Genomic DNA, 18,879 nt, shown 5'->3' with positions numbered 1-18,879 from the left:
AGGGAACAAAAAGGAAATCTTGACAATTTCATTGTTAACTGCCAGGAGTTCCGCAGCAGGCACTAAACTGCCCGAGCGACACTCGTGAATGTCTGTGCATTTTCATTGCACGAACATTCAAGTAGAGAATTACTTAGGACTGAGGAACTAGCCTGCTGGAATCTTCCTCACTTGCCACCACTGGGAAAAATTACAAAACCACATTGGAACCTGCACGCCTCTCCTCTTCCAATCTCCTCAAGAACCGAAAGAGACCATCATTACATTTCTTGCCACCATGATTTATGAGGTCCTAAATCTTGCCAGGGGGAAAAAAAAAACACACTTTTATGAGTTCACTTTCTGTTTCCAGAGTTGGAGTCAAAATAAACACAGAAGCTCTGGGTAAATATGGAGCACACTAGGATAAAAATGACATGCATCACAAAGTCAGGGTATGGGTTTGGACTACAAGATCAGTGGAAAACGTCTCACAGTAAGCAGGTTGGAAATAAAAATGTAAGAGAAGTATCTAAGCCTTGCTATTATGTTATAGCTTCTTTCAGGCTGTTCTAATTATAAATATCCTATGTGGGCTAGGCGTGGTGGCTCACGCCTGTAATTCTAGCACTTTGGGAGGCCAAAATGGGCAGATCACCTGAGGTCAAGAGTTCAAGACCAGCCTAGCCAACATGGTGAAACCCCATCTCTACTAAAAATACAAAAATTAGCTGGGCATGGTGGCATGTGCCTGTAGTCCCATCTACATGGGAGGCTGGGGCAGGAGACTTGCTTGAACCCAGGAGGCAGAGGTTGCAGTGAGACAAGATCGTGCCACTGCACTCTAGCCTGGGTGGCAAAGTGACACTCTGTCTAAAAATAAAAACAAACTAACAAAAAAAAAACCCTATGCTAGTGTTGTACTCTACACATGCACACACACACACTCTCTCACACACACACATGCACACATAAGCACACTGTCCAGTTAGCCAGACTGAAAAGGTTGAGGGCATAACATCAACCATAAGACTGTGTCCTCACTGTGACACCAACCACAAGATCAAGGGTTTGCCAAAACCTCCCTCAGTTTTGGTAATTTGCTAAAAAGACTCACAAAATTCACAGAAAACTGTTATAGTCACGGTTCTGATTTATTACAGGAAGAGATAGAGATTGGCTAAAGAAAGAAATGCATAGCACAGGATCTGAGGGGTTCCACACATGAAGTTTGCATATGCTTTCCCCTGGGAGTCAGAGCCATTGTCTTCCTGGTATTAACGTGCACAATACACATAGAGAATTGCCAACCAGGAAAGCACAACTGAGCTTCAGTGTCCAGAGTTTTTATTGGGGGCTGTATTAGTCAGGGTTCTCTTAGAGGGACAGAACTAACAGGATATATATGTATATAAACTATGCTTTATATATAAAGTATTAACTTACACTATCAAAAGGTCCCACAATAGGTTGTCTGCAAGCTGAGGAGCAAGGAGAGCCAGCCTGAGTCCCAAAACTGAAGAACTTGGAGTTCGATGTTTGAGGGCAGGAAGCATCCAACATGGGAGAGAGACATAGGCTGGGAGGCTAGGCCTGTCTTGTCTCTTCACGTTTTTCTGCTTGCTTTATATTCACTGGCAGCTGATTAGATGGTGCCCACCCAATTAAAGGTGGGTCTGCCTTCCCCAGCCCAGACTCAAATGTTAATCTCCTTTGGCAACACCCTCACAGACACACCCAGGATCAATATTGCATTTTTCAATTCAATCAAGTTGACACTCAGTATTAACCATCACAAGGGCTTTATTACAGAGGCATGATTGATCAATTGATTGCCCAAGTGGATTAACTCAGTTTCCTGGTTAACTGATGCCAGGAACCTAAAGCCCCCACATTAAATGTGATTGGTCTTCCTGACATGATGAGCTCCCAACCTAAACAAAGAGATTTTTTCAATTATGACATAGATTGCCTCTTAGAAGCTGAGTGCAAAAACCAAACTACTCTTGAACAAAATTTAATTCTTCACTACAGGTGTGTGCATACTCTCATACATAGAGACATTATTTTAGAAACTCATTATTTTATGATAAGGGGCAGAATCTTTTTAAGTTACTGGTTTATGAAACATCCTAATTATGCCTGTGTTTGTCACATTACAAAACTCTAGAAATTGGAAGCTCAGCATCAATGGAATTTATTTTTCCGCAATTTATAAACAGAGGTAGTCTTCGTTTTCACGATGGTCTAGGACTTATATAAGATACCCGTGGATGTGACAAAACTATCAAGCTATCAAAAAAAAACCACTCATCCATAGACCCAAGCTGCCATGTCAAGAATCAATGGAAAAATTCAGGACAGTGCAAAAAGCAGCCGCCTCACAAAGGAAAAAAAAGAGAGGAGTAAAGTGCCAGGAATGAGCAGGGAGAAAAAATAAATAGGCCTCTAGATTTTTGTGTTTAGCTAATGGCAAGCTACAATATTCAAGGAAACCTTCCTAAGGCAAATAAGTAAAGAATGCTGATACAGTTTTTAAAAATAAATCTTCAAAACAATGGAAAGCTGACAAGTTTGTAGAGAATTAACAAGTCAAATTTGAAAGTGGAATTTGAGGTTGGTAGATATGGGAGCTACTTTTGCCTGATGGAATGTTCCAATCTTAGAAAATCTAAATATTTTTCTGTTTCCTGGGGTAAAGCTAGATGTAAAAACTCAGAGTCATAGCAGGTGGGAAGTCTAGTATGAGACCCCACCCAGAGAAGACTACACGCTCAAAAGACAAAACACTCAGTGTAATGGTGAGAGAGTGCCAGAGACAAACTAGTCATTGGAAAGTCTTGAGTTTAATCCCTGGTGGTTCAACAAGTGTAAAGTCTGGATCTTGGTTTGAGGTGATGGCATACTGGTAGTACCCCCAAGTACCTGGCAGATGGACATTCAAATTATTTTTGAAAAGAGGGATCTGTATGTTCTAAACTCCAATAGTTATTACAATATTTTAAGTATAATCGTCAGCATATAATCAAATATAACCAGAAAGACATGGAAAATTATGACATAAATAAAAAGAAATAACCACAATCAACAGAAACAAATCCACAAAGCACTCAGTTATTAGAATTCTCATACAGACTGTACAATAACCACATTTACCATGCTTAAGGAAAACAGACGAACTTGAAATATCTTCAGGTTAGGAACCCAGAAAAGCTGAGGTGACATGTTTGGAAAGGGAACCTCTACAGGCTTACATTTTAATCCCAGCTGCACCAGTTGCTAGCTGGAAGGAGCCTCTCATTTCTCATGAATACAATGGAAACACTATTATCTACTCCTAGTGATGTTAAAGAGTAAATGAAATAATAAGGAAGGCAGAACCCAAGGTAAAATAAACAGGAAGGCACATGGACAGAGGAAAGACCATGTGAGGACACAGCGAGAAGTTAGCCTCTGCTGACAAATGCCATATTTCCTTTCAGAAATGTACGGTGATCACTGAGAAACTAAGAAGATGCTTTGGCTCAGCAGGGCCAAATGCCTTTTTAGCCCACTGCTTAGTTGAAATCCAGCTTCATCCCCAGTGGATCAGGAAAAGTTCTCTCAATTCACCATGTGTGTGGGTTAACGGTGGCCCCTGCAAAGGATAAGTCTGTCTACCCAAACCTTGTGAATGTGGCCTTACTTGGGAAAAGAGTCTTTGAGAATGTAATTCAGTTAAGGATCTCAAGATGAGATCATCCTGGAAGACAGCGTGCCCTAAATCCAATGGCAAGTGTCCTTAGAAGATAAGAGAAAGGGCAAAGACACGCAGGAAAGAAGACAACGTGGAGACAGAGGCAGAGATTGGAGTATACATCTGCAAGCCAAGGAACACCAAGGGTTGCCAGCAGCCACCAGAAGCCAGTACAGAAGCATGGAATAAATTCTCCCTTAGAGCCTCCAAAAGGAACCGGTCCTGCTGACACCTTAATTTTAGACTTCTGGCCTCCACAATTGTGAGAGAATAAATTTCTGTTGTTTTAAGCCACCAGGTTTGTGGTAATTTCTTACAGCAGCCACGGGAAACTAATGCACCATGCTCTTTTAGAGTGGTTGCCAACTGGGCTCTGAGTCCCAAACCACCCACCTGATCTTCCTGGGGGCTTATGAGAACCTCTCTCAAGGCCTGTCAAAGCTGGAGAAAGCAAGCCTTCCGGGGACCCAGCTTGAAGCCAATTTTCTGGCAATTGCACCCACACTCACTTTGAAAATGTGTTTCTTTGAGTTTGGTTGAAATGCACAAGAGCATTACCATTGGAGGGCATCTCTAGCTGGATAACAGTTTTTGCAAGAAAACTGGCATGTTGGCTGGTTTCTCTTTTCATTGGAAAAAATAAATAAAACAACATCAGGAAGATCTAAACATAGAAAATGCATCATAAGCCCCCCGCTCCAACTCCAGCTGAATATCAGTGGCTGGACAACATCTGTGAAAATGCCCAAATAATCCCAGTGCAGGAAGCCCCACCTGCAGATGGGAACTCTTAATAGCAAAAACTATGACTTTCTGAAAAGAGAGTCTTTGAAAACCAAAAGCTAATTTTTAAATATTTTATAGGAAAATGCCAATTAACCAGAAAAAAACTGCATAGATTTCTTAATTATCAGTATTATTCCTACTACTTACGTTAGACTTTGGAGAGAAAAGGCTGCAAATAGCAAGTAGTTGAAAGGAATTATATTTTAAAAATCTAAATATTAAAGCTGATCTGAGGCTAGGTTCATGTTCTGGGTCATCTTCTATAACTTCTCTATCAATATTATTTTTACAGTATCTTATCCTCCAATAGAGAAGTTTCTTTTATGGGAATGAAATTTCTTCTCAGCAAGGGAATTTCTCTTCTATTGGAAAAGCTGCCTTCCTTACCCCGTTCCCTCCCTTTCTCTCTACTTTCCTTTCTTTCTTTTGTTTTTCTCCTCTGGGACTTACTTTCCTCTTCTGCAAAATGGGGTTATAGTATCTTTTTCATAGGATTGCGGTGAGTATTAAATAATGAATAATGCCTAGTAAACACCCAATATAAACTACCTTGTTGTTGCTATTGTTTTTATTTCCCTCAGAGTCTGGGAGGGCAATGAACGATATCGGTTTTCTCTCTTTCTCCCATCTGGCTTCAAACAACTTACAGAGGGTATAGAGTCAGCACAAAATGATCGGTACTGAGAAGCAGAGAAATCAGGGCATAGAGGGAAAGTTCAGCATCTGGGACAGGGTTTGTGCTCTGTGAGAACGGGTCAGTTGTGGGTCACGAGAAATAATCAGCAAAAACAAGGAGCTCGAGGTGATTCTGCCAGGAACACTGGATACTGCTGAAGCTCCCCTGCTTTAGTGTGCTGGGAGATGGGGAAGGCATTACTCAAGGTTTTTGGGATCCTGCAACATCCATCCTACATCCATTAAGTAAATATACGTTGTGCTAGGAACTGGGAATACAATGATGAACAAAATAAGCAGCCCTTCATTTACAGCTTATGTGGAAGGTATATCTAAATCAAATTATCACTCTGTGAGTATCGAATTACTGTCTGTGAAAAGTAGTATGAAAAGAAGGAAGTGGGTAATGTGAGAACATTTTAGTTAACAATTATTGAACATTTAGTTACCACTTTAAGGATTACATGTATGCATTCATCCATTTAGTCTTTACAATCAACCTATGAGTTAGATAGTTATTATCAGCGTCCCTATTTTATAGGTAAAGGAATTGATACACGGAGCGGTTAGGTAACCTTTGCAAAATTCATACATCAAGCAAGTAGGAGAGTTGACACAGAAACCCAGGCAGAGTAACAACAGCAGCAGCAGGTGAAGCCACCATGCCATACTGAGTCTTGACAGCACACAAGAGTGGAAGATCTGCCCTAATCAGCAAAAGTGGCAGAACAAGGCTAATGGAACAGTTTCCTGGAGTAAACTAGAGCTGAGTGTCCACAAATGAGTTGGATTACCTAGCACTAACCAGCAGGGCTCTTTCTCGGTTGTAAGCAACAGAAGCTGAAGTTGGCTATTGAAGCATAGAAAGTGTTGGGCTGAAAAAATAGGCTCAAATAAAGCTCTCAGGAACAGTGCTCAGAAGCACATCACAGAACTAGTTGGTTAAAGAAACAGCCTTGGGCCAGGTGCGGTGGCTCACTCCTGTAATCCCAGCACTTTGGGAGGCCAAGGCAGGCGGATCATGAGGTCAGGAAATCGAGACCATCCTGGCTAACAGGGTGAAACCCCATCTCTACTAAAAGCACAAAAAATTAGCCGGGAGTGGTGGCAGGCACCTATAGTCCCAGTTACTTGGGAGGTTGAGGCAGGAGAATTGCTTGAGCCCGGGAGGTGGAACTTGGCAGTGAGCCGAGATCCCGTCACTGCACTCCAGCCTGGGCAACAGAGTAAGACTCCATCTCAAAGAAAAAAAAAAAAAGAAAGAAACTGCCTCAACTGCTAATGACCCAATGAGCATGAGCTTCTGCAGTTCATGTGGCTCCCCAAATCCAACTTTCTTGCAATCCTAGCAGACACCAACATCTTGGCAACTTCTGTACCAGAAACTAGACCTTACAAGGACTATTATTCTCAAAAGCTGGATGTCTCTTCTGCCATCCTTACCAGCGCAATAGGTTCTGCCTTCGTCAAGCTGTTCCCCTTGAATTAAATTCACACACAGATGAGTCTGATTGGTGGGACACATGTCTGTTCCCTTGCTCCAGAGAAACCTGGGGAATCTCACTCTCTACCTTGGCTAGACAAAACTCATAATGCTGGATATCTTTCAAATGTAACCAATGTGTTCAACAAACGCTAGACAGCCGAAAACATGACATATGTCTACAGCACTAGATGAAGAACGACAAGAGCAATCCAAGAAAACAAAATAGCACATCTGAAAGCTCAGCTATGGGAAGGGCTCACAACACATTTAAGGAACTTAAAAAAGACAGTTCAGCAGGATAAATTATAAAAAATTTATGGGGAGAAAGTCGCAAAGTAGTGCCTGAGACATTCAGCTCCCTTTAAAGATTTTAAAAATTTTGATCTTTATCCCAACAGCAACAACAACAACAAAAAAATCAAAGCGTTTTAAGCAGGGGAGTTACTTTAGCTAATTTGTGTTTTAAAAGATTACTGTGACCTCTGTGGAAAACAGATTTGAGTGTGGCAAGAACAGAATCAAAGAGAGCATTTAGGAGTGATTGCAGTAAATCACAAGGGAGATGATGAGAGGTTGGTCTTGGATGGCTTAAGTGAAGATGGAGCAAACCAGATGGATTCAACAGAGGAGATATTCAGATAAAAATCAACAAGATTTAGCAATTCACTGACTATCAGTGCAGAAGGAGATAAGAAAGCAAAGTTAGCACAATTTAATGAATGTTTTCAATGTCTGAATTAGAAAATATTGGACATAGATAAGTTTTAGGGGAGTGGCAGGGAAGATAATGAATCAAACTTTGGTTATGATGACTTTACGTTGTCTTTTTTGACCTCCAAAGAAAGAGCTGAAAAGGTAATTGCATAAACAGATAAAGAGCTCAAAGTAGAGTCCGAGACGGAGATGGAAACTTTGGATAATGATGGGGAGATGGTAATTGAAATCATGGATGTTGAATGAAATTTAGAGAATAAGAAAACAAGACTTTGGTAAAAGCCTTACAGCATTCCAGCTTTTAAAGACAGGTTGGAAAAGGGAGGCAGAGAAAGGGGGCCAGAAATACCCCCAGACCCTTAAGCTAATAAAATCACAAGAGATGCTTTCTGTGGATGTGATTTTACCGAAGTCACACAGCCAATACAAGGAGAATCTGAGGATAGAACCAAAGGCTGTCTGACTCCAAAGCCCATGATCTTTCCATATGGATAACATTGAAAGATTGCAAATCTAGAACACAAGGACTAGAAGTGACAAGCAGGAGTCAAAGCCACTATGGGAAGAACAATGCTAGACCATGTGGAGAACATGAAGTGGGTGGAAGTGGGAGAGGCACCAGGAACACCAGACCCCTAATAACAAAAATCCTTCTATGACCTTCAAGGTCCTGCATGATGAGGCCCTGCTCTCTACTTGCCATTTGCCAGGGACATTGAGATCCTTTTTCTTCTTGGAATGTGCCAGCTCTTGACCATCTCATGGCCTTTACACTAGCTTTTCCATCTGCCTGGATCATTCTGGATCAATCACTTTATGATTCTTTGTTGCCATTAAGGTCTCAGTTCCAATTCAACCTTAGTTAGTTTTTTCTAACTCTCCAGTTTAAAATTCTATTGCCAACCAACCCATTCTCTCTCATGTCATCATGTATTGTTTTCTTTGTGGCCCTTAACATTAAAATAAAGTGTTTTCTTCATGTATTTACTCATTTTGTATTATTTTCCCCCAGAAAATTGAAAGGCTCATGAGAAAAAGAGACCATATTCATCTGTTCTTTTTAATATACCCCACCCTATAAACAATAAGCAGCACATAGTAGAGGCTAAGTAAACACTTGCTGAAGGAACAAGTGGGAGTGGGAGGGAAAGAGATATGAGAGGAGAAGGAATGAAACAAAGGAAGGAGGGAGAGAGGGAGGAAGAAAGGGAAGGAGCAAAGAGGGATCATCTTAACATGACTTTAATAGGACTCTGGTCTCACTATTCCCATCTGGGTGGTGGAATCACAGCATCTCCAGGCTGAACAACAAAGGCTTCAGTGGCCATTGATTTCAAGTCCTTATCCAGCATCTTAATCTCTGGATTAAGATGGACTACCACTGCCGGTAGTCCCTGTCTCCCATCACAACCAGCCTCTGCTTCCAGTCCCAACCTGACGATTTCAACTCTCCATCCATTCAGACCAGATATTCCCCATCGCTTCCCACTGTCCTGCTACTTTGTGACACTGCCTAAAAGCTCCTCCACTGTCTTGGTGGCTACTACCACACTTCCAACTCTGATTCCCGATGCTTCTCAAGAACTCTCTATTTGGCCCTTGGCTGCAGTCCTCTTGAGTGTTTTCCTCTTGATCTGTTAACTCTGAAAGCTTCAGATATTCTGAGGTAATAGCACCGCACTCTCCTGGGCACAGCATGAAACTTGAATGGTGTCTCCCTGGTCCTGGGAGTCCCTTAGGTTACCATAGTACAGATGGAAGAAAACATTTTCCATCATGTGGTTTTATCCCTAGGCCTAAGACACACACTTTGAAATAGCTACCACTTTTTAGTCCATAAGAATATTGATCTACTTGTGTATAGAAATACTTCATTTCAGCTGGGCACAGTGGCTCACGCCTATAATCCCAGCACTTTGGGAGGCCAAGGCGGGTAGATCACCTGAGGTCGGGAATTCGAGACCAGCCTGGCTAACATGGTGAAACCCCATCTCTACTAAAAAATTAAAAATTAGCCGGGTGTGGTGGTATGCACCTGTAGTCCCAGCTACTCGTGAGGCTGAGGCAGGAGACTTGCTTGAACCCGGGAGGCAGAGGTCGCAGTGAGCCGAGATCAAGCCGCTGCATTCCAGCCTGGGCCACAGAGTAAGACTACATCTCAAAAAAAAAAAAAGAAAGAAAAAAGAAGAAAAGAAATAGCTCATTTCTACCAACCAAAGACACCTAAGAATATTCCCCAAAGAAAGCAGCTGATACCCTGGAGAGAAAGATTAGAGTCTCATATTTCTGTACTCAAGTAAAAGGTTAAGTTCTAGCTTCTATGACTACAGAAATGGAAAAACAGTTACCATGGGTAAATTTTAAAATGGCAACACTGAATGTGGCGGCAAAAGAAAAATATGTAGTTTTACCGTAAAACTAATTTAGGGCTTTCAAATGATAATTTATTAAACTGTAGCCTGAATTAATGAAATAATCTTAACACTTTCTTCTTCTTACTTTCATTCCTCCGTTACATCCACAAATTTTTATTAAGTAATGCTACGGTTTTCACATGTTCCCCAAAAAGCATTTGTTGGAAACTAAATCCCGAATGCCTCAGTATTGGGAGATTGGGCCTAATGGAAGGTATTTATATCATATTCTCTCTCTCTCTGTCTCTCTCTCCCCACCACCCTCACTACATGATAGCTTCTGCCATGTTATGACAAAGCAAGAAGGTCCTCTAGCTTGGACTTCCCATCCACCAGGACTGTAAGAAATAAGTCTCTATTCTTTATACATTAACCAGTCTGAGATAGTCTGTTATAACAGCAGAAAATGGACTAAAATAAGCATCTAGTACTATATACAAGTTATTGTTTCAGGCAGAGTGATTCCTATATAGGAGGAAAGAAATCTGACATAGACTTTTCTTTAAGGCAAGTAGAATCCAAAGACCACACATAGGTTTTCTAGCTAGGTACATTCATTCAATATCTTTCACTTTCTTTTAGTAACATATGTAAGACATAATTAACTGTATTTTCAATGTCTGTCTTCTACTTCAGATTCTAAGTTTCAGGAGGGCAAGAATCCTGGGGCTCTTGCATTCTCAAGTCTTAGCACAGTGGCTAGTAAAGGACAGGTGCTTAATGAATATAGTCCAAATGAACAAATGGCTACAAATATATATGATATTGAATATAATGTCAGCAATATAAGAGTAGAGAAAAGACACTTCCTAAAACGGCAAGATTTTCCCCTTGACCAAGATGACAAAATTCAACTTCAATTTTTTCAAATAACCATAAAGAGATATGAGATTTAATCTTCTTCCATTCTAATCAACTCACTGCCCATTTTCTATGTTAGGAAACAGAACATCTTCTTGTGATCACTGGACTTCAAAACCAAGTCTCTTGTCAATAACTGCTATTTGTGTATATATACATATATAAATATATATATGCGCAATAAATACTGAATAAATTATATTAAATGTCTCTTAAAAAGACATTCCCAGAGGAGTCAATGCCACCCTCTGTTACAAAAGGAGAGCCCGTGTTAGCATTGTTCTCACCACTATACCACAAAAAACACCTCAAGTGCTTATGGACAGCTGTCACGGTAATTGCCTAGAGTTGAGAGAGATAGGAAAATGAGTACAGCTGAGAAGAAAGAGCAATGACACCTCTTTAAAATGCTACCGTGTAAGTTTTCATATTGCTGGCACCAAGTTCAAGCCCTGGTGGGCACACCTCACCCAGACTGTCCATCCTGACCTAATGTACAAGTCTCGCTAGTCTGCTTTTTAAGGACAAGGAAGGACACTGCTTGGTGATATGGCCACAAGCTGTTCAGGGAAGAGACTTTGCTCAGCACATTTCAGCTACTGAGCAGGGCTGGGCTCATTTCAGACAGCCACATAAAATAAATAATCATGCAAAAGCAGATTCATTCTGATAGGGCTCTGACAGCTGCTCCGAGAGGTGGGTCCTTGCAAGCCCATCTTTCAACAATGAACTGACCCAAAGATCCAGGAAAGCTCCAGACAGGACCATATGGCCTGGAATAAAAACATATTTCAAACTCTGTTTATTATGCATATCTTTCAAAGGTTCACTACTCTGTGATGAAACATTGCACCTGCAAGGCTTTAATAAGCTTCCCAACCAAGTACAATTATAAAATCTCAGGCACCTGAAGAATTTGTCTTCTCTTATACTTAGCCATGCACTGCCCACAAATGACTGGTCTCATTATTTTTAATTATATGGGTTTGCAGTATTTTGTAAGCTGCGATCAATACTTATTCAGAAAATAAAACTCCTTATAGGCCTCAGAATAAAAGCCATGATATATATCTCTCCTCCTAAACTTTGGAGTCTCCAACATCGCATACAAAACCCTCCACTCTTCCTGAAAAGAAAAAGAAGCAATGCACTGTGCAGCCCTGGAAAGACAGGAGAGCATGTGAAATACATTTAGGCTGGACATCATTCATCAGGAATGCCAGGGGCGGAGGGGGTATGAGTAGCTTTCCTTCACAAGTGAGCCCTGTGACTCCACATCTGGTCCAAATATGTAAGAAGCACAGTTTGTTCATTATCACTCCACAAATATCCATTGAGCAGTTATTATGTGCCAGACTCCAGGCTAAGGGTGATGATTTAGAGATAAATGGCACATAGTTTCTGCCCTCAGCTATAAATGGTCTCATTCGAAAAGTACACCCAAAAGAACTGGTCTGGAAACACAGAGAAACAAGAGCTATAAAAGAACTTGAGGTATGGGCCTGGCGTGGTGGCTCATGCCTGTAATCCCAGCACTTTGGGAGGCTGAGGCAGGCAGATCGTGAGGTCAGGAGTTCGAGACCAGCCTGGCCAATATGGTGAATCCCTGTTTCTACTAAAAATACAAAAATTAGTTGGGTGTGGTGACACGCACCTGTAGTCCCAACTACTCAGGAGGCTGAGGCAGGAGAATCGCTTGAACTCAAGAGGCAGAGGTTGCAGGGAGCTGAGATTGTGCCACTGACTCCAGCCTGGGTGACAGAGTGAGACTCCCTCTCAAAAAAAGAAGAAAAAAAAAAGAACTTGAGGTACAAAGGAAGGGATCACTTAGCCCTTCTGGGAAGTTCATGGACAACTTTCCAAAGGAAAGGGCATTTGAATAGAAAATTGAAAAGTAAATGAGGGTCTGCCAGCTAGTTATTAAAGAGAAGGTATGAGTTACATTGGGGTTGAAACTATGTTCACGTGTCATTTTCACTGACCTCTCCCAAGGCCCTGGGCAGTGTGATCCACTTTGAAGCCCCAAGTGCTGTTTCCACCTCTGTCTTTAATTAGCTTATCCATGAACAAGACATGTGTATCTGTGAGTGTTCACATGATTAAATGACTGGTTCGGAATGGATCATTATTATAGATCCACTGCACTCAAATCTCTTCCCAAACTAAGAGTCTACATAAAATTTGAAACCCTTTTATTTATTTACTCTAAAACAGTGCACAGTGGTACCTGTTAGGATTTTAAGTATGGATTTTATATAAGATGGCTTAGCCTAATCATGATGCACAATGATAGAGTGGCTGAGTCTTTCCTGCTAAGATTCTTTTTCCCCCGAACCGCCTGTTCAACATCAAAAGAGCCTTTGACTTGTGTCATAGAAGGATATCATACTTGTACTATAAAATGAAGAATGTAGAACCAATAGCGATAGATGAAATGAAGATTTTAACTACAAAATTACATGGTAGACCTGGAGACACATAAAAGAAGTAAGTGTTGCTTCCTAGAGGTATTGATGATGGCATCAATAACATGCAAAAAGATGAGCTTCTTTGACTAAGGGTCGTTATTTGGGAAACATATTGAGGGGAAGGAGAGGGAAAAGGGAGGGGAAGGGGAGGGGAGGGGAAGGGGAAGGGGAAGGGAAAGGGGAAGTGGAAGGGGAAGGGGAAGGGGAAGGGGAAGGGAAGGGAAAGGAAGGGAAAGGAAAAGAAAGGAAGGAAAGGAAGGAAGGAAGGGAGGGAAGAAGGGAGCAAGGAGGGAAAGGTTGGAGGCAGGGAGAAACATTTACTTACACAATCAACAGTATTTCTAAACTCTTTTTATCTCTAAGCTCTCAACAAATATATAGCCATGATATTATCTTTCAATGCTTTTCAGATTCAAGGAGAACATCAGAAGATTGCCAAAGATGCCACCTGATACTTCCCTTGAACATACTTCCCTTGCACATAGAAGAAAGAACAGCTCTTATTTGTTGCTAAAACCCGTGCTATTCACAACAACCCTTAAAGAGTGATGCTGTTAAGTCCATTATATGGACACAGAAAATGAAGTTCAAAGAAAGTAAATATGTTCAAAGTAATTAAGAAAAATGGGGCCAGGCGCAGTGGCTCACACCTGTAATCCCAGCACTTTGGGAGGCCGAACCGGATGGATCACAAGGTCAGGAGTTCAAGACCAGCCTGGCCAATATGATGAAACCCCCCTTCTACTAAAAGTACAAAAATTAGCCAGGCATGGTGGTGCATGCCTGTAGTCACAGCTGCTCGGGAGGCTGAGGCAAAAGAATCACTTGAACCCGGGAGGTGGAGCTTGCAGTGAGCTGAGGTCACGCTACTGCCCTCCAGCCTGGGCAACGGAGTGAGACTCCATCTCAAAAAAAAAAAGAAAGAAAAAAAGAAAAACGGTAGAGAAAGGATTGAAATCCAGCTGTCTGCCTCCAAAATCCATGCTCTTTCTAAGACCCTATCTTGCCCTTTTGCTGATTAATCTTCATCAGCGTTCATGCCCCAGTTTAGGATGTAAAGGATCGCTGGTATTTTATTTATTGTACCTATGCTTTAAAAGACTGTTGATCACAGCACTGCAGGTGGCCATGGCAAATGAGGTGACACAGGAACTCTAGACAGGTGCTTTGCACTGAGCATGTGACTGACAGTGACATGCCAACTAGCATCTCTCCTTATTTGACCTCCCTGTCTTTTATATATCAGTTATTCTTTTCTGGTTTTGAATATTAAAAAGACAAAAATATACCCAAAAGACATCAGCAGAAAGGGAGAAAGATTAGAGAATGTGCATGGGAATTAAAAACCTTGTATTTCACTGTGAACTGCAGGGCAGAGAAAACCATCAGACAAAGGGAGAGGAGATCAACATTTTTTTTTCCTCTGGGTCATGCCAGGACTCTTTAAGTCTGTGAGTTCCATTGTTTTACCTTATATTTACTTCATGGGATTTTTAGTAAATGCATTCTATTATGAGCTACTTCAGTGGGGTCAAGGGAATCCATAGACCAGCTCTCCCACCAATTTCATTGACCACCTCTAATAGCAACTATCTTGAATGAAGGAGTAAGTTTACTCCGATTTTGGAGCTAATAAGACAGTAGAAATTCACATTCACTGGGTGTTTACAGGATACCAAGCACCAAAGCATTGATTGCTTTAAAAGTTTAATATGCATATTTCATTTAGGTTTTCCAAAAATAAGGAAGGCAGATACAATTTGTAGTCCCATTTTACAAGTTGAGAAAACTTATGCAGAGAGAGGTTGTGTCATTTGCTCAAAGTCATTTATTTAGTAATAAATCTCAAGTAGGGTCTCTTCTTGTTGAGTAGAGCAAATTGGCAATTTGGACATAGTTCTTGAAAGGCAACTACATAATCTTAATTTTTATTAATTATAATGTTTATTTTTTCATTCAATCAATGTTTATTGTTTTTTTCCCAACCCACTAGGAATCCAGAAATAAGTAGAATCCTGAAGGTTTCCTCCATAAAGGGATAGAAGCATAAAAGAGCAGCTACAGTACCATGTGATCAGATCCAAGCAAATACTGGGCTGGGTGCAATGGGAGCAAAGAGGAGGGACATTTAACTCAGCCAGCGTGTTGAAAGGGACTGCCAGAGAAGGTTTCTTTGGAGTAGGTGCTAGATGTAAGATGCTAGAGTAATCTTGAAGGGTAAGTAGAAGAGGATGGGAAGGAAAAGGCCAGAAAGCACAAGAAAGAGACAAGGACACTGTATCAGCAGGGTTCTCCAGAGAAATGAAACCAATAGGAAATATATATGAGGGAGAGAGAGATTTTTAATAAGGAATTCGCTCATGTGATTATAGAGGCTGAGAAATCACAAGATCTGCAGTCAGCAAGCTGCAGACCCGAGGGAGCCGATGGGAAAGGTCTAGCCTGAATGCAAAGGCAGGAGAAGATGGATGTCTCCAACTCAGAGACAGTAAGGCGGAAAGAGCAATTTCTCCCTTACTCAGCCTTTTTATTCTATTGGTGCCTTGGACAAATTAGATGAGGTCCACCCACATTGGGGAGGCAATCTGCTAGACTCAGTCCACAATTCAAATGTGAATCTTGTCTAGAAACACACTCACAGACACACCCAGAATAACGTTTAGCAAAATATCTGGGCATCTCATATCCTAGTCAAGTGGACACATGAAGTGAACCACAACAGATATATTCTGGGAGGTACATTTAATTTGGTGTGACAAAGGTAAAAGGTAACAGCAACCCTAAGGAAGTTAATGGAAGCCATGGCATGGAAGGCCTTGCCTGCCGTGCTAAGAAATCAGAACTTTATACTGAAGGCAATGAGGAACCACTAGGGAGTTTTAAGAAAGGGAATGGCAAGACTGAATTTGTACTTTTGAACAATCCTCCTGCCAGCAGACTAGAGACTGGAGGCAGGAGGCCAACTGGGAGGCTGCTAAAGCCCTATCTTTTATTATTTATTTATTTATTTATTTATTTTGAGACGGAGTCTCGCTCTGTCGCCCAGGCTGGAGTGCAGTGGCGTGATCTCGGCTCACTGCAAGCTCCGCCTCCCGGGTTCACGCCATTCTCCTGCCTTGGCCTCTCGGAGTAGCTGGGACTACAGGCACCTGCCACCACGCCCGGCTAATTTTTTGTATTTTTAGTAGAGACGGGGTTTCACCATGTTAGCCAGGATGGTCTCAATCTCCTTACCTCGTGATCTGCCCGCCTCGGCCTCCCAAAGTGCTGGGATTACAGGTGTGAGCCACCGCGCCCGGCCAAGCCCTATCTTAAGGAAGTTGCAACGGAATAGGAAGAAGTGGCCAGATGCTAGAGATATCAACAAATCTTAAGGGCCAACTAATTAGAAAAAAGAGCTTAAGATGACTCCTAGTTTAATAGTTGTGTCATTGGGTTAATACAAAAGAGAATTCAATAGAAGAACCAGGTTTAGGGAATTAATGATAATGAACATGAAGCTTTACAGTTTGCAAATGAAATTGATAGATGTTCATTATTTTGTGACTGTTCCTTTAAACAGCCCTATGAAGTTGTTTTTCTCACTTCGGATGAGAACACTAAGCTGAAGGAGTAAGTGTCTTGCTCAAGCTCCCAATCATAGTAAATGGAATAATCAGAACCTGAACTCTTTTCAAAGCCCATTTTTTTTCTACTGCACAATCTGAGACAAAGAATAATAGTAGCAAAATAATAATGAGATAGCTAATATGTGTTGAATGCCTACTGTGGCCTGGCCATTCTTCTAAGTACCTTATTTTTATCAACTCTTAACACTCACAACAATCCCATACGGTAGGTATTATTGGGTATTACTGTTAGCCCCATTTTATAGAAGAAACACATGGGGTACAAAGAGGTGGCAGCAATAAAATGTGTCACTTGGGACAAATGATCTACATGTTACAGTTTCCCCTTTGGGCAGGATCTAGGATAATGGTGAGTAGAACAACAGAGTGGTAAAGCTGAGTGACTTGGCCCCTTTCACAGGAGGCCATGCTTCTTTCAGAGTATGTGAACTGAGGGAAAACCCAGACACAAGCCCCCACTGTTTTCACCCATAAATGAAAGATAAGAACTATTTCCCCCACCCCACCCCCAGCTTAAAAGCTTACACCCTAGTACACCCAGGACCACCTTGCTGGGCTCCGAGTCCTGAGTTGAAAAACTACCTATTGGTCACTATGCTCACTACCTGGATGACGGGATCATTCATACCCTAAACCTCATGACACACAATCTACCGATGTGACAAACGTGCACATGAACCCCGTGAACCTAAAAGTCGGAAAAAAAAAAAAAAAAGAAAGAAACCTAGAGCCAGGCTCTGTTCACCCAGTTTGAGTTTTAAATACAGAATCATTTTCCGGCAGCGTTAATGTGCTTGGCTGTGTGATCCTGGAGTGGGATAAACAACTGCGCTGGCTTGACTGCCCGATATGTCAGCCCCAGGAAATAGCCCTCTGGAGGACACCACTCATCCCAAGCCCATTAGCCAATTACTCAGAGCCCGTTTAGTAAATAAGCTCTTTCAGTGTACTAATCGGAGCCCTGTGAAAGTAAACTTGCAGCAAGAAAGAAGCTGGCTCTCTGTGGTCAGATTTCCCTCTCTGATACACCACAGGATCAGGTATGCTCGATGGGCAGGATGGGGTGGTGGCAAAGACCACTGGCACTAAGCCTGGACTGCTTAGATTCAAATCTCAGTCTTGGTGCTTGCCAGATGTACAGTCTTCAACAAGATATTCTGTCCTCAGTTTCCTCATCTGTGAAATGGGGATAATTGCATGAGATTTAGCGGTCTCAAATGAGGTAATAAACCTGTGCCCCACATATAGGAACCATTCAGTAAATATGAACTGATACTATTTACTGTTCTTGCTTATTTATATGCAACAACCCACCTTTTTTAACCCAAGAAATGGGATTAAAAAAAAGTCAGGGGAGAGAATAAATTCACTCAGGTTTGAAAAAACAAATTTACTCAGGACATTTGTTGTATCCCCTATATCCCTCAATTGGCAATTAAGTTATATTTTATTATTAGTTTGTATTACTATGTAGCTAAGTAACTTTTCATATGCCTGAGCATTAGCTAAGTATTAGATATAATTTTCTCATCAATTTAATTTTATGCTCCTTGAAGACAGATTTCATGTTTACTTTCATACCCACCAGGATCACCTACTCAATAGATTTTTTTTTGTTGACTGACATTCTTGATTAAATTTTTGTCATTCCTGTTGAGAATCAGCTGGACTGAATATTGGTGAGTTAGCTCTACTATCCATGAGTACTAACTCTTTGAGACTGAATAATTCCAACCATTTAAGCTCTAGTCATGTTTTGGTATCCAATTGGACAAACATGCAGTCATATCTTATCTTAGTCCATTCATGCAGCTATAGCAAAATACCTAAGACTAGGTAACTTATAGAAAACAGAACTTTATTTCCTATAATTCTGGATCTGGGAAGTCTAAGATCTAGGTGCCAGTAGTTGTTGTCTAGTGAAGGTTTTCTTGCTGTTTCCTCAGATAGTGAAAGAAAGGACTGCCAAATAAAAAAGATCTAGGTAGTTCCCTTCAGCCCTTTTGAAAGGTTGTTAACCCCATTCATGAGTGTCGAGCCCTCCTACCTTAATCACCTCCTAAAGGCCCACTTCTTAATACCATCACATTGGATCTTAGATTCCAACATATGAATGTTGGGGAGACACATA

General features: G+C 41.3%; 1 protein-coding gene across 2 annotated transcripts in view; it reads right to left on the bottom strand.

Moving 5' to 3' along the window:
• Positions 1 to 18,879, bottom strand: part of LOC129035053 (cytosolic beta-glucosidase) — a 127,310-nt gene that overhangs the window by 5,845 nt on the left and 102,586 nt on the right. Inside the window, exon 5 of one of the 2 annotated variants that reach the window (XM_054485103.1) lies at positions 17,486 to 17,924. The exons of the other annotated variant lie outside the window; for it this stretch is intronic. Within the exon in view, the coding sequence (XP_054341078.1) occupies positions 17,893 to 17,924 (32 nt within the window). The 3' untranslated portion in view covers positions 17,486 to 17,892. Of the gene's footprint in view, positions 1 to 17,485; positions 17,925 to 18,879 lie in introns of those variants that run through there. 2 annotated transcript variants of the gene reach the window in all.

Source organism: Pongo pygmaeus, chromosome 3 (genome assembly GCF_028885625.2).
Source record: "Pongo pygmaeus isolate AG05252 chromosome 3, NHGRI_mPonPyg2-v2.0_pri, whole genome shotgun sequence".
Classification (NCBI taxonomy): Eukaryota; Metazoa; Chordata; class Mammalia; order Primates; family Hominidae; genus Pongo; species Pongo pygmaeus.
The sequence above is the reverse complement of the archived record's forward strand: the minus strand, read 5'-3'. Positions and strand labels throughout refer to the sequence as shown.